The sequence below is a fragment of the Nilaparvata lugens genome, chromosome 1, assembly GCF_014356525.2.
Source record: "Nilaparvata lugens isolate BPH chromosome 1, ASM1435652v1, whole genome shotgun sequence".
Taxonomy (NCBI): Eukaryota; Metazoa; Arthropoda; class Insecta; order Hemiptera; family Delphacidae; genus Nilaparvata; species Nilaparvata lugens.
In genome coordinates this window covers 58783671-58808441 of record NC_052504.1, presented here as the reverse complement: position 1 = coordinate 58808441, position 24771 = coordinate 58783671, and the positions used below count along the sequence as shown (strand labels likewise).

At 34.8% G+C, this 24771-nt stretch overlaps 1 protein-coding gene across 1 annotated transcript in view; it reads left to right on the top strand.

The window, feature by feature from the left end:
- The window catches only part of LOC111047102 (rap1 GTPase-activating protein 1), a 314361-nt gene extending 290438 nt beyond the window's left edge, over positions 1-23923 (top strand). Inside the window, exons 5-10 of the mRNA XM_039433585.1 lie at positions 16589-16762; positions 18470-18708; positions 19603-19754; positions 21264-21390; positions 21773-21938; positions 23564-23923. Of these exons, the coding sequence (XP_039289519.1) occupies positions 16589-16762; positions 18470-18708; positions 19603-19754; positions 21264-21390; positions 21773-21938; positions 23564-23908 (1203 nt within the window). The 3' untranslated portion in view covers positions 23909-23923. The remainder of the gene's footprint in view (positions 1-16588; positions 16763-18469; positions 18709-19602; positions 19755-21263; positions 21391-21772; positions 21939-23563) is intronic.
- The last annotated feature ends 848 nt before the right edge of the window (positions 23924-24771 follow it).

Below are 24771 nucleotides of genomic sequence, written 5' to 3'. Positions count from 1 at the left end.
CGTTCAAAGTTTCAATTTATTGTTGTGGCAGCTTCAGAATTCCAAATTGAGAGCCAATAACAAAAACAAAGATTCTGTTGAATTGAATTTCAAGCATCAATAAACTGGCATGGAGCTTATGTTCTATCGAATTAAGGCCTTGAGGGTCTGTGAAAAAGTGATTGTGTTCTTGAATTCTCATTTTCAAAAAATATTTGATTTAATGCATTCATTTACATAGGGAGGAAAAAACATTCAATTCGTTGAAGTTTAGAAAAATTATTCTACGTTTGGATAAAAATAATAAATTATACGTTTGGATAAAAGTTTGAAGCTCGTTCAAATCCTCACACACTCTAAATTTTTTTTACATTTTCTCTATGGTTCAGCTAACACATCATTTTGTCATTAGGACTCACGTTATTGTAGCTTTCCTTTTTTGAAAAATTACAACATCCCTCAGTCTACAAACTTGCAATCCCTTGCTTGTTTATTAATAATAATAATAATTATTATTATTATTATGAACAAATAAGTCTCCTATTATCTCCATTTATTATGTTCTCAATAAGAACATCAGCTGTTCTTAGTGAGAATTTGTGTGTATTTTTGGCTTCAAAATTCATAAAATAACTTAATTAATACAATGTGCAGTGATAATTAAGTGTAATATTTAACTATAATTTGGTGTTTTAATTTTTCTAAATTTAAAATTTGCATCTCATATTTATTTTTGGACGAAAGTTGAGCTTGAACCTCTTACTGAAGAAACATAACCTATTTTTTGGACATGTAATCAAAATTTGGGAATGGAATAGTTTTGGGCCAAGCCTGTTGTTCCTTCCCAATCATAATTTTTGATTTGTTATTCTATCCACGTATAAATAAATAAATTATAATATTCAAATGAGTAATTTATCAATGTGGCCTTGTAATTTGTGATCTAAAACATGTTCAACCTTTATTCTCTAGAGCAGTTTCTTTTTATTTCTAGAAACTTGAACAATTATGTATAAAATATAACTATTGGTTGAGATTTCCATTCTCTATTCTGTACTTGAATGATGATTTCTATTTTGTTTTACCTCTTTTACTCAAAACATTCAAACAAGACTGCAGCTATAATTCAATCATCCAGTTCTCTTTCATATCTCTCATCCAGCTATCATTCTCTTCATACCCACCTTCAATGTTAGACGCCTCCTCTTCATGCACTGTTAATGCTTTTCCAGAATGTCTGTGTGACCTAATTTCCTGTTCCTGAGTGTTTACAAGTCCTGTATTCCTGTTTATCGATCTGCGGTTCAATAGCAGAAGATAAAATTAAGTACAGTACCACTGTATTTCATTCCATTCAGTGGAGATGTCCTATTCAAGGCACTTGGTTTACTCTAAGTGCGGTTGGAAAGAATGGCTGAAAAGGTGATACGGATCTCCCCCTGAACTCTATTCATCACGTTTTTCAGGAGTTCCTAGGAGATAGTTGGCGCTGGAGGTTGCAAGGCAAACGTTATCTGTACGTGTCCTACTGTGCAGCCCGAGTACGTGTTAGCCAGATCCGAGGGGTGTAAGCAAACCTGAGCTGATTTTTATTTCGGCGGCCAAGGGTTATAAAATGTGAAGCAGGGGGAGCGATAGTGGGGGAGTAGGGTTCCCACGGAGTGAGACCACGGTCCTTTGAGTCCTCAGTGCTCAGTGCTCTCCAATGCTTTCCTTCCCATGGCAGAGGCTCTAATCTCTCTCCACCCTGCGCCGTCATCGCTGCTTCCTGTGTTCGCTTGCAAACATCCTACGCCCAGTTAAGAGTAGAGTCTTTACACAATGGGAGACTTGCGGTAGAAAACTACTCGTGTCTTATGTGGAATCTATAATTGAAGAAACAAAGCTCCTCATTTTGATGAATTTTATAATTTAAACTAGGTATCGTACAGTATCATGTATCAGTGGGTCACTCTCTAACAAATGAAAATTTTAGAAATTTAAATGGAGTATAGGAAGAATATTATTTATAGTTTTAAAAAGTATATGACGGTATTTTGTATTATCTTGCTCCACACCACTACTGCATAGGCGTTTCTTGCTTCTTGATACGGTCTGGATTGGAGTATTTGAGCCAGTAATCTGGGAACCTCCGTCATAAATGTCAACATTGGAATACTACTGTCACCCCTTCTACGTGTTCATCGCTAATCTCCCTGCCAACCCCTGTTGTATCAACACTCTGTGCTTAATGGATTTTGAGCATTTCGGGGCTCAGTATTCATCGTTTTTCAGTGCGCTTTCATTTTTCTATCCACATCTGTTCGTTTATCCTTCTCGCACTTTTCTCTCTCTTTTTTCCATCGACTGTCGATAACTGAGTTGAGCGGGCCTGAAACGTCACTGTTGACGAGCTCCAGCTTTCGCCGCCGCAAACCAAAACAGCGGTTAGAACAAAATTGAAATTGGACCGTGTTAAAACGACATTTTGTCCTGTCACATACAGTCTGTCAGCCTTCAGCCTCCATAGCACAGCTCAGTACACTGTTGCGTAGTAATGCACTACTGTCAGCGGTTTGGATAAAATTGAATTGAACGCATACTGAACAAACCACAAACGCATGAGTGAATAATTCCACTCCGATACAAGTATGGCTTCATATGATTTTTTAAAATATTTATTTAGAATATTAGAAACTGTATCCCAACATTCTGGGATTTTTTATATCTGACTAAAAATCATCCTCATTCATATTATATCCAATACTTCCAGCTCAACCTATAGCCAGTTTAGTCCAACGGCCTGATAGTCTTGTTTAAAAGTTCCTGATCGGATTGTAAAAACATTTTTTCTTTGACATAATAAAATCCGCAAATATTGTTAATGAATATATTAAATTATGATAAATATAAAATTCAAAACTTCAATAGTTCCCGTATTTATAATACTGGATAATAACAATTAGTGATAATCAGACATTGTAATGATCTCTGTTCGGTGTTTCAATTATAAAATGCATTACTTTACAAGTAAATTGAATTCTCTGATTTTATAGTGGAATATCTGCTTTTGTTCTCTATGATTGAGAAAACTCCCAGTAGCTGCTCTATTCGATATGCTACGGTATGTTTGATTAAATTTTAAATATAACCTTTCACTATAGCTGCCAAATCTATTGTAACCGAAATTGGTGAAATATAGATTTGATTCTACAATACAACTAATTAAATATAATGATTTTTTGTAGAAGGATTGATTATTATATTGCTTAACTTTGTATTATGTATTTCTATCTTTATTATATTATCTTTGTTTTTATGGCGAAATAAATGGTGAATTGTATAGAGGGGAACGTGCTCATTCTCATCCAACCGCACTCATATAGATTGCTCTCTCCTCTCAGCACCACTTGTTCACACAAGGATTCACTTTGTTACTCGGAAAAGAATGCCTATTCACCTTGAGTGTTGCCTCTCATTGATATCAATGCTACCTTCAATAGCTCTTACGAAACGGCTCTCTAGAAAATTCCATTTACATTCATGAACATTATGTTTTCCGAAACATTAAAGTGGTCGCTGAGTCCGCGCCTTTCGAATATTATTACAGTAATATTATTATTGTAGTTGAAGGTAAGCAAGCAGGCTTCTGTTACTCAACAGCTAGTGGGTTAGAATACTATCACTATTCAGATAATTACAAATTTTATTCCGTTCGAATTAACCACTGAATTGCATAATACGAGTGCATTATCAATCAAGATATTAAATGGAATAATTTAGAAAATTATTCATTTTTAATTTCACAGTTTACTACTTACTTTTTAAAAGATTGTGTGGGCATCCATACAGCTCGATGTTATTCATCACGATATGTCACTAAAAAAACTTATATTTGGTATAATATAATTCCGCATTGTCCTGCAGTGGCATAAATTGGGTATGGGAATATTCAGTAACCTTTCCAATTATCTAATTCACATTGTTGCAGTGAGTGTAAACTAAAATTCATATTTAATTTTTCTATTTGATTTTTTCATCTACTTGAGCTTATATTGTGATACAAAGTATATGTATTGTATAAAAACCTGTTATTACGATAATTGAATAATTCTGAACTATTAAACTATTAATTCTGAGAACTAGATTTCTGTATTCTATTACAAAAATCTTCAATAGTTACAGTAAAACTATTCATGTGGGAGAAACCATACGCGAGCTTATTCTAATCTGGTATGCTGCTTTCTCTACAGTGGTCTGTGTCAAGTAGCGATAATTGAGGAATCGTGAACTATTCACTACAACACGAGAGTATTCAACACTCATATTCTAGTGTTACAATTTGTGAATCAGTTTTTGAGCTGAAGTAGAGGGTTGTCAGTTGGTGTGCTGGCCCTGGCTGACATTGACTCAGTTTTCCTTTTTTGTTGATTGGGGGCGCGTGCTAGTTCCCCCTTCACCATCCTCCTCTATCAGCCGGTGCAAGCTAAGTTCTGCAGAGCGTGAATGTCGCTTCCTGACTGGGAAGGTGGGACAACAGCAGCAGCTGGCTCTGTCCTCCTGGTATGGGGCTCGAACACCTGCTCATAGCAGCAGACTACTATACCGACCGAAAAACACTCCCGGCTTCCTTCGCACTCCAACTGACTGTTTACAAAGCCTACTGCACATGTCCCGATCCCCTGAATATTTTAGTTTTGTTGTTGAGTTATTAGGTTAATTTGAATATCTATCTATCAAAGGCTATCTAATCACAGTATCTAACAACAGCCTGTAAAGGAGGTATATTGACGGTTGATTCTCACATTGCAGAGATGAAGAAAACCTGTGAGCCTTTACTCCTTGTGTTATTTTTTAATAAATCGAGCACTGTTTAGATCTTCAAGTTTCAGATCTTTAATCCATATAGTTTCAATTCTTGTGCTAAATCGGTATAGGAATGAAAAGAAATTGTAACTTGAATAAAACACTGTAAATGAAAATGTATTCACAGTACTGTATTCAAGTTACATAGTTTTACATTGAATCTATTCACAGTGATTTAAACTAAAATTCAATATCCAGTGACACACCACAATGGTTCTAGTATCGAAATTTATCTAGTATAGAATACAGTACTTGGCTAGTGATACTATTTAAACCCTCTCTTCATTTTAATACTATCCAAAATCTCTTCATTTTATCAAAGAGGATTAGAATAGGTGTGTTGATTCTTTTTGACCTTTTATAGACTGTTTAATAAAGTTGCAAACTCACCGGTACTAGATCAATAGTGGAGGAATGTTTTGGAAACTATTTTCATGCGACAGGTTTATAAATTTAAAAATAAAAATTGAATCCAAGAAGTATCCAGATTCTATAATCATAAATTATTCAACAGTCAATATAATTTCAAGTTTTATAAGAATCTCAGAGCATGAAGTGCAAAGAGGGGAAATTAATTTTCTAGTTTTTCTTGTCACTCTACAAAGTTTCTCGATTGAAAAGTTTTGTATTTACTCATCAATTCTAGCTCACTCGAAGTTAGACAACTCACTATGATGGTAAATTGATTTTGTCAACTCCTGACTCTTGACCAACATCATATTGTCAAACTTTGACATGTTATGCAGATATCCGACAGCAAAGTCAGAACACCTCCCATGTTTGTAAAGTGAGTTGCTACAAGGTGTCCTGTGGGAAATTCGTTGTCTATGTCAATCTGGTTCATTGGTCTGTCTCATCAACCTTCCAGCAACTTTGTGTTCATTCCACTATGAAGGCGTTAAGATATCATCAAATTGACGCCGAATTATTCGAAACATTGATGTCTATGAATAGGAACATTAATATGAATAGAACAAAATAATGAATGGGAACATTAAAATGTTTTGATCCATGCACAAGGGAATTCATATGGGATTTTCCTTCTGAGAAAAGTTAGATGGGTGTTGATGTAGTATGTATATATTTTTATATAAAAATACCATTGTACGATTAGTAGTGAAACTTCGATATACTGTGACAATCTAAGCATCTAAGGCCATCTATGTGAAACGTTAAACCACGATTTACTCGTCGATAAGCTCGTATTCCTCCTAATGTGTGACATTATCCTTCAATGTGTTACATTCTGGGCTTAAACAATCTGCTGATTCACCTTTGTTTAAACTGAGATAGTGCATATGGGCTTAAGAAAACGAAATTCTACCTTTCAAGCAAGCACAATCGAAAACTTGAGAAAGATAAGTGTAACCTTCTACAAAAATACTTTCATTTTTCCATCTCCAATTTCAGAATCCATTTTTCTTAGAAATGTGGCTGCGAAGGTTAGAGCCGTTAATGGAAAAGTGGCTGCTGTAGGAGGTGGACAGCAGAGCAGCAGCAGCAGCAGCAGCAGCGACTGCTTTTAGTTGAGGAGCGACTTATCCGGTAATTTATCGTAACGTTTTGAAAGCGGAAGTGCTCTCTTTTTCGTCTCCCATTTGTAATAAGTTGCAGGGAGAAGACGCATCAGCATCAGTCCAAATTGTTTTCACTGTTTCAAACCTGGATTGTCAAATCTGTGAGAAGAGTGGAAGATTGATGTGCTGCTGATTACTGACGGAGTCCAACTGGATCTGGAGTCCACTGTTTCTTTCTCTCTCTATTCTTAACCTTCGTTTTCTCCCACCAATCCTTCTTTCTTATTTTACTCTCTGTTACTCGTTAATGTGCTATTTGTTATTCTTTGTGACTTTCCCTCTCATTTTCTTTTCATTCGGAATTATCTCTCTCTTCCTCCTTCATTTCTTATTCTTTTGTACCTACTCCTTATAATAATTTTTTAGTTTTCTCTATCCTTCCATTGAAATATCCATTACTTTTCCATTTCGTCTTATCCAAATATCGTTTATTTTTTATTTTCTTTTGTCTTTGTCTTATCTCTTCTTCTCCTCCATTTCCTCCTCTTGCTTCTTCTCTTCCTCCTTCTCGTCTCCCTGCTTTTCTAACTTCTTGTCCTTCTATTTCCTTCTCCACCTCTTTCGTTTCCTTTTTCTCTTCTTTTCAATATTATACCTTTTATTCCTCTTCTGTTCCTTTAATCCTCCTCATTCTTGCCCATTCCTTTTCTCTCTTCCCCAATTCCTTGTTATTTATAATATTTAACTTCTGCTCAGTTCTCACTTTCTTCTCTATCCAATATTTTCGAGTCTCTCTCAGACTCATCAGTCTCTGTCTCTCTTCGTCTCTCTCCTTCTCTTTGGCGACCACAATGGGGTCGAACAAAGATTACCACGGCTTCGCTTCTCGGCTGGCACATTCCTTTCAGCCTCAGTTCAGAAATTTTGAATGGAATGACATTACTTTCCAAAAGATTACTCCAAGTCAATACCATTGGAAATATGGGTTTCTTTGTTACACGATGTTGAACACCTCCATTGACATTTCATATAGTACTGTTGAAAGCAATGTCACCTATAGTGAACAATTACAGTATTGCACAAACAGTTCGCATATGTAGTTTGCATTTCGTTGATAAGATTCCATCAATAGTTCAGATGACACAAATTGTAGTTGTCGTATTCCGAGTTGACGTCCAGACAATAACATAGCCGACAAATGAAGCTGTCACATCCAATGATCTCAATTCAAACGCGAAGCGCTCGTCAAACTAGAACAAGCGTCCAATCAAAATTGGTCGTGCAGCATTTCTAATCTCTTCGATTAGAATGAATCAGAAATGATTTATCGGCTCAATACTATATTTAGAACGATCCTATTCATAGATGAAGAATGTTGAGACAAGAGCGAAAAATGTTTAGGCGAATGAAAGATGAAATGCATCTGTGTCAATATTGTTTGCAGCAAGACTGTTGGGCATCCCACTTCTGAGTCGTAGCGAAATGCGTCGTGATCTTGAGCTAACAATATAAACTTCAGTATGAAACATTTGAAGTTCTGTATTAAGAGAACGAGACTTCTATTTTCAAATTAATTTATACTACTTATTTTTAACATGTGATAATGATTGATAATTTGACATTTTCTTTATTGATATTCTATCCAATAAAATCCTTTATTTATTTAAAAATGTTCATTTATTCGACATTTTATTTTCAGTTTGACTTAACAGTTATTTTGGTTTGACTTAGTTTGACATTGAATCTCTTTAGCTTTCCAATGAGAAAATGTCAACCTTCCGAAAATCCAATAGCTGAAACGTTGCTATGAGGTATGAGATACCGATTAGTTGATTCAATGCTAAATGGACCTGATTCTGATCTTATAATGTATAATATGTAGTGATTATCCGGGTTTTGCGAGAAATAACAATAATTGTAAACCTGAGGATTCCGAATTATTAAACTGATTTTATTTTTAATTGATTTTATAGAGTTTCAGATGTGAAAGTTGAAACTATTTTTCCTTTCAAAATAATTACCAAAACTCACTCAGGAATTCGAGGAATAATAAGCAGAAGTAATCACGTGAATTGGCAATTGACTAAAAATGAGAATTAAGAAATAAGATTCCAAATGGCATGATAATTTTTTGTTGTCGAAATAATTACTGTATTTTAGTGGGTTACTGTTGGAGATACTAAACACAATAATTCACAGCGATACAGCGATTCTTTTTTCAAATTTATAGGGAAGCAAAACTCATATTCAAGATTTTCTTTCAACATTTTTCACAACAGAATAATGGTGGAGATGAGTTGTTTACTTCAGGTGGAAGGCAATTTATTCTCTCACTTAACAACAGCAAGACCTCATAAATATATCATTGTTATAGCCCTACTTTTGTACTGGTTCAATTTGTTCCAACAATTCTCCCTTTCCATTGTAGCCTGCACCGTTCACCTACATGAACTCAGCTGCCAGCAGCGCTGTCAAGAGCGCTGTTTAATTTAAAAAGCGTTCTGCAGTTTGAAAATGGAAAGAAGACAGCTCTACTTTGCACGCCTTTCAAAGTTTTAGTTAAAGCATGCAATATTCTTCTCATTTTCATTGCTCAAGAAGAGATATTAGAAGTTAGTTTTGTTCCAGTATTTAAAGAAAAAAAGCTTCAAAATCTTTATTTATATTCAATTTTCTCCTATTTCCCCTTAACTTACTATTTTACACCATTCCTCTCTGTAACGTATTCTTTTTTACATGAATTGAATTTCAAACGTGATTAGATCTTTTTTCCAAGATAAAAAAACTAGATCCAGTATGGTAAACTCGTAAAACCTACTCTAGTATGATTGAGAGGTTTGCTTATCGAGTCAGCATAAATATATACATCATTCTGATCATTTTCTTGATTGAAATAAACATAATAAACTTCATTATAGATATTTTTCAGACAATATTTGGATTAATGTAATTTATTTTGCCAAGCCAAGAAGGAAAGCTAATCTAGGTGATGAGCTTAAAAGAAAAAATTGAAAATATTACGTTCTAAGCAGAAAGTGGGTATATTTACCAAACTGAGGCGTTGGTTGCATGATAGAATAAAGTTCGAGTGGAGGGAAGCCTTCCAACTGTGTGAAATTCAGTAGTTGTTACAAAGTCTGTACTTCATAAGGTCAGCATTTATCATAACAAAAACATGTGAGTTGTGATATGCTCTATTGATAGAGAACCTATCTACTACCGGTATTCTACATCATAGCATTCTTGTCTTCGTAGATGCTATGCCATAAATTAAGATAACTATCCTTCAAGACGGTCGGGTTGAGTGTTGGGGTGTCTTGAAAAGCTACACGAGTCATTACGTCACACCCCGAGTGAAGAAACACTCGGTTTCATATTTCTTTGTGTCATTTTCATCAGGTCGGCTTTCAATATTAAACCAGATTTGTCAACAGTATCAGAAGAGAAAAGGTAAGGTGTCGGTCGTGAATCGAAGAGGGTTAGTGGCAGCTTCATAGCTTATGATTGATACGCATCTGTCAAATCATTATAACCATTCAGAATTACAATGCTGACGGTCTAGTTGGGGTCTTCAGAAACCGCTTTTTACGCTGTTCTATTAGAGACCCCCATTGATAGCCTTTTTTCCTCCCCAATGATAATGTAGCCGATTACAATGTACATCTCATCGGTTTTATCGTTTTTAACGTCACAGGCAATATTAGTATCTTCTCGCCATCTATTCACACCATCAGCCTGACAATGGCTGAAGCTGTTGATGCTATGTCGGCGACTGTCAAGTCGAGATGATCGTAACATCGGTCAGGTTTTCCCACCACTCATATCCATAGTCTTCTTTCCTACCACCCTTCAGAAAACATTGGCGCAGATGGAAATTGAGAAACCTCTGCTCTCATTGCTTCAGCCTCATGAATTGTGTGTGTTTTTGCCTAATAAATAATGAGGATTCTCCACCTCGGTTGCGAAAAGGTTGCTCAATTTTTAACCCACTTTTTATTGATGGTAGTTCCGTATCCAGTTGATCAATTTTTATTCTGGAGTATTTTATTCTTAATTATATTAGAGAACCATTATATCGTTTTGTCAGTATGGTATGAATAATTTAAAATTGTTCTTGTAATTCTCTCCAACTAGTTTGATAAGATACATCAATTACAACAGAAACTCATGTATTACTTTTACCATTTTACAGCGTTTATTCTCGCTTGGAAGATGATAAGCTTAAAATTAAAAAATCATTAAATAATTCATGGATCTAAAAAATCAGTATATACTTGCCTCTTTCATGAATACATTATCACAGCATCGTTATAAATAACAATTTTTTTATCTTATTTACAAGTATATTAATAAAGTTTTACATCAAATGAATAGTATTTTCCATCTATTCCTTACACAATTCCATGTAGAATTCTAGATTTAACAAGTTGATTCATGGACATGGTTAGTAAGATTTTCACAATATTTCAGCTCGCTTGGATGTAAATGCTGGAAAATACGTTTACAAGACAAGTTAATCAGATATGAATATCACAATCTTGTTTGTGACTATTTTGAGCTTGAACTGTGTGCGGGCTATCGCTGTCATCTGTAAAACAAGCTGTATTCAGTTTTCTCCAGAGTCTAGAGAGTCATGGCTCTGATGTTTTCATGTTGTACAGAGTAGAAGGACACGAGGAAAACAGTAAAAAACACAACGTAGCAACAAATCTAATTTTTTGTAGGCCTGGAGTAGGAAAACATATAGAGAATAAGTACAGTGTTGAGAAGATTTCTGACGAAGATGCGCCAGCGTAGATGATGCAAGACAACATGATTCGCAGTCAAAGTGGACAAAGTCGGTTTTGTCTGTTCGTGGTTGACGTTTGATCTCGTCTAACGGCACAACTCTGTTTTCTCTCAAGCACTACTCGACACAGGAAACAGGTAATGTTGGATCTGTGGACAAGGAAGTCGAGTACTGTTATCATTGGTGTACATGCCAAAGTAATGTCAATGCTATACAATCGGTATCACTATGATAACTGGACTATCAAAGCCAGTTTCCACTTACCTTCCTGTACTGAATTCACAGTGATGATGAGTTGGGTCATAAAATCAAATTAACAGAACTAGATTATCAAGTCTCTTGCAGTCTCTGTTTGATTCTGGAGGAGTGAGTGAAAAACATTGAAATTACCATGATGTGAACGCTTCACTGTGATCACTGTCCTACAAATTCAGTAAATTGAATAATGATGTTAAAACATAAGTATCGTATTATATATGTGATGCAAGTACTTATAATTATTTCACAATAATTATGACCCAATTATTTTAAGTACAAACAGTTTTCGGAGGTATTAGTCCCTGTGAATCCCCGGAAGCGAGGATTTCTTATGATTAATTTGATTATTCCTTCCTCACGAAACGTTCTGTATTTATTATGAATACAAAGGTTTAAATTTCCTTCAGCTTGCAGATTTAATTTTCCAATCATCAATCATACAAATTGGAGCGGATCACTTATTATAATCACTTATCAAGCTTGTTCATCTAATGAAGAATTACAGTACTTTTAGTACCCTTGTTCATTGTAATACCATGTAACGGAATTTTCGGAAGCACTGTACACTTAATTTATCATTCATCTTGATTATAGTTTCCTGCTAGTAGTCTTCAAATTCGCTTCTCTTGTTTTTGTTAATTCATCCACTATCCCATCATCTACCCACTAACTCTATTATGATCACATTGTTTACAATCGTTTCATTCCCCCATAACGGTTGTTAATCAGGAACAAATTGAAACTCCTGTTAACTTCATTCTATTCCGTTAACTTCACCGCAAGGATGGCAGCACAGACGAAAATGTCTGATCATTTACCTATTTTTCTATCAGTTTTCTCCACTTATTTCGACTGTTCCTCTCGATTCTATCATCATTTTAGCGTATTTGAATTTCACGCCTTGCTGGAGATTGGCACAGATTGTTGGAGAGAGTAGTTTTTACAGTATTGAAAAACATAGACCTCGATTTCAAACCAATGTTCTTTCTTTCTAAACTTCTTTCCGTTCTTTAGCTTTATGACTGACAATTCATCTGCACTCAAACTGTTGTTATTTGATCAGACAGACCAGAAACATCACTGTTTTTGTAACATAGCTGATTGGTAATGGAGCTTCAAACTCGAACCTTCCTATTATTTGATACATTGTCAAGAAAAATATTTATTTTTCACAATAAGTGGCAAACATTGAAATTACCAATCCACAAGAGGACCAGAAAATACACAGTTCTGTAAAGCTAATACACACACATCGATTTTTGGACCTCCGTTTTTTCCGTCCTCATAATTTCTACCAGATTGAAAGTAACTTGACAAACACATGAGGTGTACAGAAACACATCAAGTGTTCGCCAAGTTATGTTCAATCTACAGTAATATAATTTATAAGAACGGCCGAACATCGGACGTACTAGAATCGATGTGTGTGTGTGTGCGTTGGTAACTGGAGAAATCCTTCATAAGATGAATTTGAACCACGACGTACTTGAAGTTTATCCTGTTTCGAATTTTAATCTATAGTAATTCATTCTCAATCTTAAACAGGTATTCTATGAACAATGTATCCATCATTCTTGGGCGAAAACATGAGAAATTCAACTATTCAAATATTCGCTACCCCGAATAAGTTTTTATGAATGTCTTCACCTAATACGAAAAAGACGCAAACCCCGCACAGGCTTTCATAAATGTCTTTCCCTAATACAAAAAAGTCGCAAAGAATAGAAAAGATGTTGAACGAAATTCCAGAGCAGGTCGATTCAGTTGCAATCAGTGTGATTTTGTAGCCGTGCATGTTGGAGTAATCGGTGAACAAGAACGAGCGTCGCACGGCCGTCAGCCCCCGAGGAGACGGCTGAAGTCGTCTCCAGGACAGCTAGTAATTTAAAGTTATCCTTGTGAAAGACAAGGCAACTCTACACACGAGGGATAAGAACAGATTAGTGGATTAACTGACAGGCTCACTAAACTTTGTAGCTCGCCAAAAGTGCTAATATCAGTTTGCTGTCGTTTTTCCCTTCAACGCAGGCCGTTCTTCTTTCAGTCGCCTCCGAACAGTTTTTGCCGCTGAAACGTTCAAACAAACGACAAGCTGCTCGATGGCTGTGCCACGATTATACTTTATAAGATACATTCTTCGTGAGGTTTGTTTTTGTTTTGAAAATTTGTTATCGAAGCTAATGAGAATGAGTTGATGAGAACTAAGAAGATACGGTATTCCTCATGAAATCAACGGAAAGAAAGTAACAATGTGGATGGAAAATTTGTTATAAACTGAATTTTTGTCAAATTCTCACTGTTCTTCATCTCCGTAAGTTACACTATTCTTCGACATAATATACAACTTCTTTGTTCGTGTGTTGCTTTTTTGAGAAAATAGATTTGATTAGTTGCTAGCATAGTAGTACCAATACAAGAAAAAATTGAGAAATAGGGGTACAATCCTATTGGAGAATTTTGGAACGATTATAGTTTGTTCGCTATAGTTTGTTCCCTATAGTTTGTTCGCTATTGAACAATCGAATTGATAATATAAAATTAAAGAATGTAATGGCATTTATTTCAATCTGTGATGGAAAAATAAGGAAAATGTGTTTGGTATTTATGAGCTCTTAACTTTTTTTCCCATTATATACTCAAATTCCTTTCTGCGAAAAATCAATGAGAAATTTGTTTCAGTTTAACAGGGAAATGAAAATCCAAGAGTGAAAGAGATAAAGAGATGTACTCTCTGAAGGGATAACATAGATTGGTGTTATGATCAAAAAATTCGCTTCAATATCCAATAATAGCTTCATCGTCACTCCCCTATATGTGACAATAAACTATATTCCGTCCTCTCGGTCTCGTATTTACAAGCATACGCCCAAGTGATTTTCCTCGCCTAGTTTATCTCAGGCTCTGACGTCAGAGAAACGAGTCATTTCAACCTTCGAGCGTAGAGCAAAAATACCCCATGCAGACATCATGCTCGTGGAGAAAATAGCTGGGAAAGTTTATAACCTATATTACATCACTGCATCCCTTCCTGCTTTCAATTGAGTATGAGTTACTTGTTTAGGAGTTCATAAGCAAATGCACTGGTTCAAATTTAGCTTATTGAAACGGATTTTCCGAGTATAAAAGTTTAGTTAGATGACACACAAAGTGAATGTATGATATGATTGAATAATGCCACTCATAAGATCATGCTGGTATTTTATTCCAAACAGAAGATTATCGAACAGTATTAGAAGATTATTTATTTATTTATTTTTATATTGATAGATACAATATCATTCTCAACTATGAATGATTGAGAAATGAACAACATGCTTAAAGCCCAAAACTGTTCCTTCCCCAAATTCGGATAGAAATTGTCCAAAAATAGGCTATTCACACTTCAAAAGTTTTATAATATGAATCAATGCATACTTTGGAAATGGTTTTTCTATTTATTATATAGATTATTAGGCTCATTAAATAGGAATCACAGTTCATCTGATAGTTTTCGGCTCATGAAAACAGATACAAAAATAGTGATATATCTGAATGTGAACAACGTATCTACTGAACATTCTCTTGCTAAATATAGAAGAAGATGAAACATCTACAAAAACATGGAATGTTTGTAGAACTGTAAACACAATATCAGCCTATCAAATGTATCGCCTACAATTCTCCATCTCTTCAGAATTCATCTCCAATTTCTTCAACTTAATAACTTCGAAGGCTATTGACTTACTGACATGCTCACTGTACAGTTGAAGATTCTCCTGCAGAAAGGCTACAACGAGGTGGCAAATTTCTTGGCATTGGCAAGTGCAGACTGCACCGATGCATAGGGGAGACAATGGGCTCACGTCGCTTATCTGCATAATGGCATCCGGGTGACTCGAGAAGGCCTCGGCCAATCAACGCCAACGCCGTCTGTATAGTCAGACCCTGCAGTTGCGGTCAAGTGAGCCCCCAACAACAAGCAAATGCAACTATAATGACTTGGGTGACGCGGTTATCTAGCGAGCTGGCGGACTGCAACGGAAGCGACCCTGTTCACCGGGCTGCGTTTCCCGGAAGGGATTTCACGGTGACTGCACGTCGCGGCCCTGCTCTCCCCACCCGACATGTGAGAAGTTCAAGAACGTTCTTGTCAAAAAACACTATCTCACAAACATACAGAGGACACATAAACAATGTGATAAGTGCATATTATAAACAGTGATAACTCGTAAAATTATCTAATTTCATAATCTCCACAGCTTTCACCGGATTTTCTTTGTGTAGTACGAACATGATCTTAATAAAGTATGCATTCTCCTGCTAAGCAACAATAGGTGTAAAATGGCTTTGTAAATTGTGTATTGTGAGGTAAAATTTCACCCTATAATAGTTTTTGGTGTCGAGTTACGTGATTGTCATGTTTTCATTTTTGAATCAAAAACACTTTAGACTTTCACACTATCAGAGCTCTCTTGAAGGACCTGTGTGAAGTATTACTATGTATTCTGCTAAACGATCTACCATCGTTTGATAAAAGATGGTCATGGAATTGTTGATATTCCCGTTTGCATTTACAGTACCATGACCCATTTTGTTTTATAAAATAAATCAATTATTTTAATTGAAGCTATTTGTCACAGGTTTTAGACTGAAAAAGATACCGAAGTCTACTATACATTCCAACACTATTGCTCAATCGATCCTCAATCCTCTCAGTTGTAAGAATTATGAAAGGTTGTATTTCCAGCTTTGATTTTATAACATCAAACCAGTCTTTTTTATGGGCAGAAAATTAAATAAATCTATTGTCTTCAACCTGTATGAAAGAACAATTCTCTTTCATTAAACTACCAAAGTACCAAGACAGGTACAGGTTTGTTATTTGAATATTTTATTGACTTTCAAATAACAACTCAGATGAAATTCAAGATAACGTTGTCATTTTGCATTTGCACAATATACGATTGGTTAACAGAATGCATTGTAACATGTCGGACGTCCAATGTACTATTCAATGTGTTATTTTTCAATGTAATAACATTCGTTTTGCAAGATTTTATTTTTAAAACTTGTATTTCTTTATCAATTTTAAACTATTTAAAGATTTTTTAAATATTGTTTAAAATTAAAAATTTATCTAAGAGATACAAAAAATGATCCCAATGAAAATTTGTCAAAAATTGGCAGAAAATCTAATCATTCGTTTTTTTGTATGTTGCAGGAGCATTTGAACTTCGTGGGCATTGATGAGAACCTGGGACCAGTGCTGCTGTCAGTGAAGAGCGAGAATGTCGCGAACCAGGACCACACCAGGCTGCTTCTGCGGCTCAAAACAGGAACATCACACGAACTGTTGCCATCCTATGGCACCTCTGCACCTCACACCATGGCTAAGGTGACAATCTTACAAATTTATTGAATTATTTCTTCATATTTTTTTGAAGTTATTTATTCTTATTTGTATTTTCGTACATTCTTCTTATTTTCTTCTATTTTTCATTTAATGAAGTAGGCTACAACATATTATTTGCTGGGAAGAATTTGATTGTGCAAAAACCAAAAATCAATAATAGGTTTTTCAATGCTTAGGTGAAAAATTTTGACATGACTAAGCTAGAGTTAAACTTTGATTTCAATTGCCTGCTGTCCTCCTCTACGGAAGTGAGTCGTGGGTAACAAAGAAACCACTTGAGAGTAGAATCATAGATAAAGGATAAGCATAAGCATATATTTCTTGTCTCTGGTAGAATACAGGCGGCAGTGATGCGATTTCTCCACAGAATAAGGGCTGCGATCGAAGAGATCTTTTTAGAAATGAAGATATCCGATCTGAGCTGGAAATATTCAATTTGAATGGAAAGTTGTAGAATACCGAATACAATGGAAGAATCATATAAAAAGAATGTCTGCAGAAAGGCTTCCCCTTCAAGTATTAAATTATAGACCTGAAGGTAAAGGATCAATATTGGAATGCCACGTAAGAGATGGCAATAGATGACATGTTATGTATGAATGTAAATTTTTATAACTCTTTTGAACTCAAATGGCAAGCTGTTTGTAAGTCGGAACATCCTTGCACGGAAGATGATGATGATTTCAATTGCTCCTCTGAAATGTCTGATGACGTTACAATGTATATGAGATCCTATCCTTCTTCAATGCTATTCCATTATAATTCATTTCTTATATGAAAGCATAAAAAAGTGTGAATGTGTGTTTTAGTCTGCTTTGTCTTGATAAAGGATCAGAAGAAAACTACCAAAGTAAAAGATAGATTTGGAGTTACAGTTGTTCATAAGTGAATTGTCATAAATTTAACTTTATTGCGGGTTTAGTTTTGTGATAAGTAGGTACCGTTTATGAGAGGAATTTTTCTTGATGAATTCTCAATATTTTTCTCATCAATCTCCATTCATATAATTACATTTCAATCAATTCTCTCTCATCTCTCTGTCTGTTTCTCTCTCTCTCTCTCTTCTCTCTCTCTCTCTCTCTCTCTCTCTCTCTCTCTCTCTCTCTCTCTCTCTCTCTCTCTCTCTCTCTCTCTCTCTCTCTCAAAACCAACACGTCATTGTAAGTTATTAATAATAATGATAGTAGATTATGCTTATTATCTAGTTGCGTGGGCTCCGAGTGAAGATAGCATCATGGGCATGGTTTTGATGCAAATGAATCTATTTTTAGATATGTAGCTTATTCCATTAGCGGTTGGATAATGTGGCATTGAGCCATTTTATTGTTTTTGATCACGAACCCTGTAGTTGTCAGAACATCACTCATTATCTTCAGTTATTGATGTTTGTAATTACATGTTCAATTATGGACATTTTTATTTGACATTTTCAGCACAGACAATAAAGTGATCTATTTTTCTATTCTATATTACTGGAATATCTGAATACCATAATTATACCTATACAGTATCAAACTTTGATAAATTGGATTATTCGGATTCTCCATCAGTGAATTATTGTAGATTATCAATGGTAGTGGCACTATTCAGGATTTTTTTGTAAAACTCCTATTCACGCCTATTTAGGAAAGGCCAATTAAACTATCTATAACTTACCATAGTTAACAAAAATATTATGCTTGCTTCCAGTTACTGAACGAGAGGCTAACAGTACAGTCAATGCAGCCAGTGCTTTGCCCGCGCGCCAGTCAGCTGATCGCAGCTTACGACGAACACGTGTTGGTGGCGCACTTCAAGTTCGGCGTGCTCTACCAGAGGTTCGGGCAAACCAACGAGGAGCAACTCTTCTCCAACAAGTGCTCCAGTCCCGCCTTCGACGAGTTCCTCGGTGTGCTCGGACAGAGGATACAGCTCAAGGATCACAAAGGGTAAACAGACCAATTTAACAAATATCAAGATATAACACAGTTTATTATTTCTAATACTTTTCATGTATTTATTCAATCATGTACGATTATTCGTTGATGTACAGTTGATCAAACATCAAAGAAAACTAAAAAAAGTAAAAATATAATATATAGTAGATCAAACATAAAAAATCTTTCAACTTTTGATCAGAAAACTCTTTAGATCTTTAAACTTTAGCTGAAAGTTCAAGAAATTTTTCTCAAATCTTTTGTTTTGAGTTTTTGTTTTGAAGGAATTGGAGAAACTGAATTGAGAAATTAGGGTTGCACATATCACAGAAAGTTGGATGTGTTTGGAAGAAATGGGAAGAAACGTTATGCTGATTTTAACTTGAAGATTGAATTGAAATTCTCATGTATCCACACACAAGACTACATAAAAGTGATCAACTCTCAAGCCAATGTAGAGACACTTTTTGGGATAGACACAAGTGAAAGAGCACTCAGTTCGTGTATAATTATAAACAATATAAATCAGATCAATCAGTTTTCAATTGTGTTGAATGTGAGAATTTACTCGTACTCACTAGAATAATTTTATCTTTCAAAATTGGATGAAAATTGAAATCCTGGAGGGAAAGGAAGACTGACTCTCAGAAAAGGTCTCAGAGTGTCTCCTTCCAGAAAAAAACTCTAAAATTTATAATATCCGAATAATCCAGTTTATGCTTTCCAACTATTCATATACTTATTCTAGTCGTGAGTAGTTACAGCGAGAAGCTCGTTCTCATCACATGAATATGAAGTCATTCTAAAGAGAAAATTCAAGCTACTTATTCTATTGAAACAAGTAACTAACCTCTAAAATTATTGTTCTAATGATATTTCAATTAATTTTATTTCTGTTTATTTCAGTTACCGAGGTGGCTTGGATACCCAGTTTGGTCAAACCGGAGATGAAGCCATCTACCAACTGTACAAGGAAAGAGAAATCATCTTTCATGTCTCAACACTCCTTCCATACACCGACAATGATCCTCAACAGCTTCAGAGGAAGAGGCATATAGGTACGGTAACTCATATTTTTATTTTGAAATCATAATCTTTTAAAAATCATCTTTTAAGGGTCCAGTGTAAGAGAGGGCCGGCTGCGCCCTAACTTCGCCCTCCTAGTTTTTTAATAAAGGCAGCGATTCAATCATCTCACATAATATCAGATCCATTGTATTATTATTTTTCAAGATTCAATTCTCAAAAGTCCTGGAATTTCATGTTTATTTGCTCCTGAATCGAGTATAGGCTGTCATTTTTGTACTGTATTATAACAAACTAAATTTCGATTTTAATTATGTTTGTTCAGTTGAAAGTAATATATATCGATCAAGTGAAAGACTATAGTGAGGTCCACGTTATAATGGCAGTGAAGAAAGATAGGAGAAAAACGTTGCCAAGTCTCTCCATTTTGCCACTGACTGTACACATACACAACCGTTACTCAATTTATCCAATTAAATTTATCAATCAAGTAAAAGACTATAGTGAGGTCCACGTTATAATGGCAGTGAAGAAAGATAGGAGAAAAACGTTGCCAAGTCTCTCCATTTTGCCACTGACTGTACACAACCGTTACTCAATTCATCCAATTAAATTTAATCTAATAATAATTATCATTTCCTTGATAAAATAATCAATTTAATGTCAAATTGATCGAGAAAATATAATTTTTTTTCATAATTTGATTCAAAAATTTACTTTCATGACTGAGATCAGATTTTTATTTTTCTACAAACCTGAAATGGCGGCTAATTTAAAAAGCTGTGATACAACAATCTGAATTTCAAAACAACAGAAATTTAGTTATTTGGTAGGTATTCTATTCCAATTTCCTTTAAAAATAATAGAAAAATAGAAATCATATTTAAAAATAAGTAATTTCAATGGATTAATTCTGAAATAATTTTTCAATATTATTTATACCGGTACGAGTAGATCTAACCTATACGGGTAGGCTAACTTAAGCATGGATGAAGTCTAGGATGGTTAGTTATCAACTTTTAAATTGTCATTTCAGGTATTTTAATTTGTGTTTCTCATAAGGTAATGTTTAAAAATTATTTTATTGTTTCAAAAATACATTTTAAACCAATTATACGACTTGGGTACTCAAGTATTTTGATAGAATGAAGAAAAAAATGGCGGCTGAGAATATGGTTTGTTCAGTTTTGTACAGTCACTGTCAAAAGTAAATATGAAATATTCTGGCAAATAGACAACATTGCAAAGCAAGAGAGAGATAGTGCTATCTATTTTGTTGTATGATAGAAAAGGACAGCAACAGTATTGTCAATCGTACACTGCCATTATAATGTGGACCTCACTATAGGGATGGCTATTGTTAAAATTTAACACTCATTCAATAAGCTATAGAAGAGGTGAAATTCAATGATATATTCTGCTATAGATTTTTCAAACCTGCTTATAACAATAATCTTGTATAATTGTGGATTTCTTATTAAAATTAAAATTCAGACATTTTTCAATGCACCTATTTAATAATCTTACAATTTTGTTTGCAGGAAACGACATTGTCGCAGTTGTATTCCAGGAGTCGAACACTCCATTCTCACCTGACATGATAGCATCACATTTTCTACACGCTTATATTGTTGTACAAGCTATTGAACCTAACACTCCTAACACAAGGTAAATATAAAACGTATCTACTTCTGCTCATTTTGTTCTCTTCATTTTTCTCTCAAACTTTTTGTGAATACTGTTTAGTAATATCTACTTCTCTACAGATACTCTTGTATCAGAAATACAGATATGAACCTATATGGACATTATATGATCCATACCTCATATCAAGAAGAGAAATAATATCATTTCACCTCTCAGAAATAAAAATATGAACCTATATGGACATTCTATGATTCATACCTGATATCACGAAGAGAAATAATATCATTTTTCCTCTTATGAAAAATGGCTGGAGAACTTGTGAATGCCCGCCATCATATTGAATGTGTTGTGGGAATCTTGAACCAAGAATTGTTCATTATTCTTAATTAATAAATTGTTCCAGGTACGAAATAAAAGTAACAGCAAGAGATGATGTTCCATTTTTCGGACCTACACTTCCCTCACCACCGATCTTCAAAAAGGGCCCCGAATTGAAGGAATTCCTCCTGACGAAATTGATAAATGCTGAAAATGCTTGCTACAAGGCGCACAAATTCGCCAAATTGGAGGTTTGTGCAAAAGTTTTTCTTACTTCATATACAGTACATTACTTGGAGCACTTATCATTTTCATACTCTCACTATCGGTTAAGTTTGAAACTGAAGTTTACAGTGCGATCATCCTTCCTAAATTATTGTGTTCATTAGTACTAAAAGTATCAAAGGTGAAGATACAGTGAATTGAACCAGACAAGTGATTTATTTATAAATGGGACTGCAATAATACACTTCTCCAATCATTATACAGTGCATAATTACAATTCACAGTATTGAATCACTCTTGAAGGAGTAGAAAGGCAAATGATGCACTAAATAATAAGAGCTTCATTAGACTGTGTAACCTACTTGAAGAATAAATTGTATAATGAAGAGTCTACATTGGCTCGGACTATTCTTTTCATGGATCTTACAAAAGTATCTCTAATAGAGAGTCATTGAGTTCTCATAAAATCAGTATTCTTGTGGAATTGTGAGATTGCTTGCATTCTTTTAGATCAATAGATCATACTTATCTCAAGATCAGAGACATTAATTATTATTATTATGACATTGATTAATAATGTTTGCTTATTTAGCATGCTCTCTCATCATTTTCAAAACAAATCTTTATCAATTCTTTATTCTATGCATTTTACTTTCCTTGCCCTATTACCATAGGTAAGGAAAGTATTGCTTTCCGAAAAAAATTAAGGTACCCCAATTTCTAAATTTCTATACGTTTCAAGGTCCCCTGAGTCCGAAAAAGTGGTTTTTGGGTATTGGTCTGTGTGTGTGTGTGTGTGTGTGTGTGTGTGTGTGTGTGTGTGTGTGTGTGTGTGTGTGTGTGTGTGTGTGTGTGAGTGTATGTGCGTCTGTGTACACGATATCTCATCTCCCAGTTGACGGAATGACTTGAAATTTGGAACGTAAGGTCCTTACACTATAAGGATCCGACACGAACAATTTCGATCAAATGCGATCCAAGATGGCGGCTAAAATGGCGAAAATGTTGTCAAAAACAGGGTTTTTCGCGAATTTCTCGAATACGGCTCCAACGATTTTGATCAAATTTATACATGTATAATGGAATAGTCATTGATAAGCTCTATCAACTGCAACAAGTCCTATATCTGTAAAAATTTCAGGAGCTTTGCCCCATCTATGCAAAGTTTGATTTTAGATTCTCAATTATCAGCCTTCATATAAAATTTAAACAAAAAATTTCAAGTGGAAAAGATTGAGCATGAAAATCTCTGCAATTAATGTCCAGTAACATTTCCACCTAGAATTGAAAATAAGCTTGAAATCCGAGAAAATGTGATTATTAAATATTGCAAACTGTTGGCAACTGTTGGTTCTATTAAATCATTCACTACGAAGAGATAGCAGACCTCTTGTGTTTCCAGCGTTATTGACCTATCACCAGCTGTCTCATATCTTTGAATAGTAGACTTGAGATGCGCGAGTACACTAGCGTCAGGTGATCTTTTTTCATAACGGCAAGGAAAGTTGTGTGAGTGCGCCACACCAGATTTTTTAGTGTGTTTCTCGAACCGATTTTAAATAATCTCATTCTATTTGTACTGAATTATTATCAGTGTGTATGTATTCTACTTGAATGTTGTACTAAGGTTGTTTTCTATGATTGTTTGCAGTTGAGGACACGAACGTCACTGCTGAGCTCTCTGTGTGAAGAGCTGCGAGAGAAGTCGAAGGACTTCATGGGTGGCGAGGGGGGTCTATCAGGGGGGGACCCCGCCGACACCCCCAAGTCGGAGAGTGGTCCGGGCACCAGGTTCATTGACACGGTGCGCAAGGCACTCATCGCCAGGGTGCGCAACCAGGGTGTTCCCAACGAGAACAACAACAACACTGCTAAGAAAACCTTGTCCAGTGGGGGTATCAGCAGTGAAACTCCTACTCCCACGGTAATTGGTCGTTTCATTTCTCTGTTTATATTCCATTTCTATTCATTTTTCAGTTTCTTATTTATTAAATGAAGTTTGTTTCAGAGATAATTTTTTTAAATTGTTAGTCATTGTAGCAAGAGAAGTGTGATTGAACCTTTTTACTGAGAATCTATACTTTTAATCTGTACTTGAAGAAACTGAAGAGTTGATAGACAGATGAAGTTGAGTTGTAACTAAAAAGGATTCAAAAACATGGCAATTTTTTAGTTCTCCTATACAGAAAATAGTAATATTGAATTGATTTGAAATTGTGATGAATATTTTGTTACAACACTCTATTGGACAGAATAATTAGGAAATAAATTTTCGTATTGTAGTTGGAAAATGGATACTGAAAAGTATTAAAATTAAAAATAGAGATTCTCAGTCTCTGGCAAGCATTTTTTCACTAGGTACATTCGCTAGAAACTAAAGCTAGATATTTTTATTACAACTCATTTCACAACATTTTCAGAGGTTTATGGATTTATTATTCGATAATTTTGAACAATTTTAATGGTTTGTCTCTATTTGTAATGAATTGGAGAATTGATGTGTGAGGAAACTAAAGAGTTTATGGATAGATGAAGTTGAGTTGCAAGAAGAAACGATTTTAAAGAATACATGAAGTTGAGTTGTAACTAGAATCTAGAAAAGATGTGAAAACGTGGTAATTTTACAGTTTTTTAATACATAAAATTGAAATATTTCATTGATTTGAAAAAAGTAGATACTACGGTACAATGTTCATACTCCAAAAACAAAATAAAATACATTTTCATAATTATTTATTCCGATTTTCAACTTATTCCTTCCATAGTTGAATTAGGTATTGAACTTATTAATAAGTTCTATGTTGCATTATTAAATAATTATTGAAGAAATATGTTGTAGTTCATGATATTATATTCTTA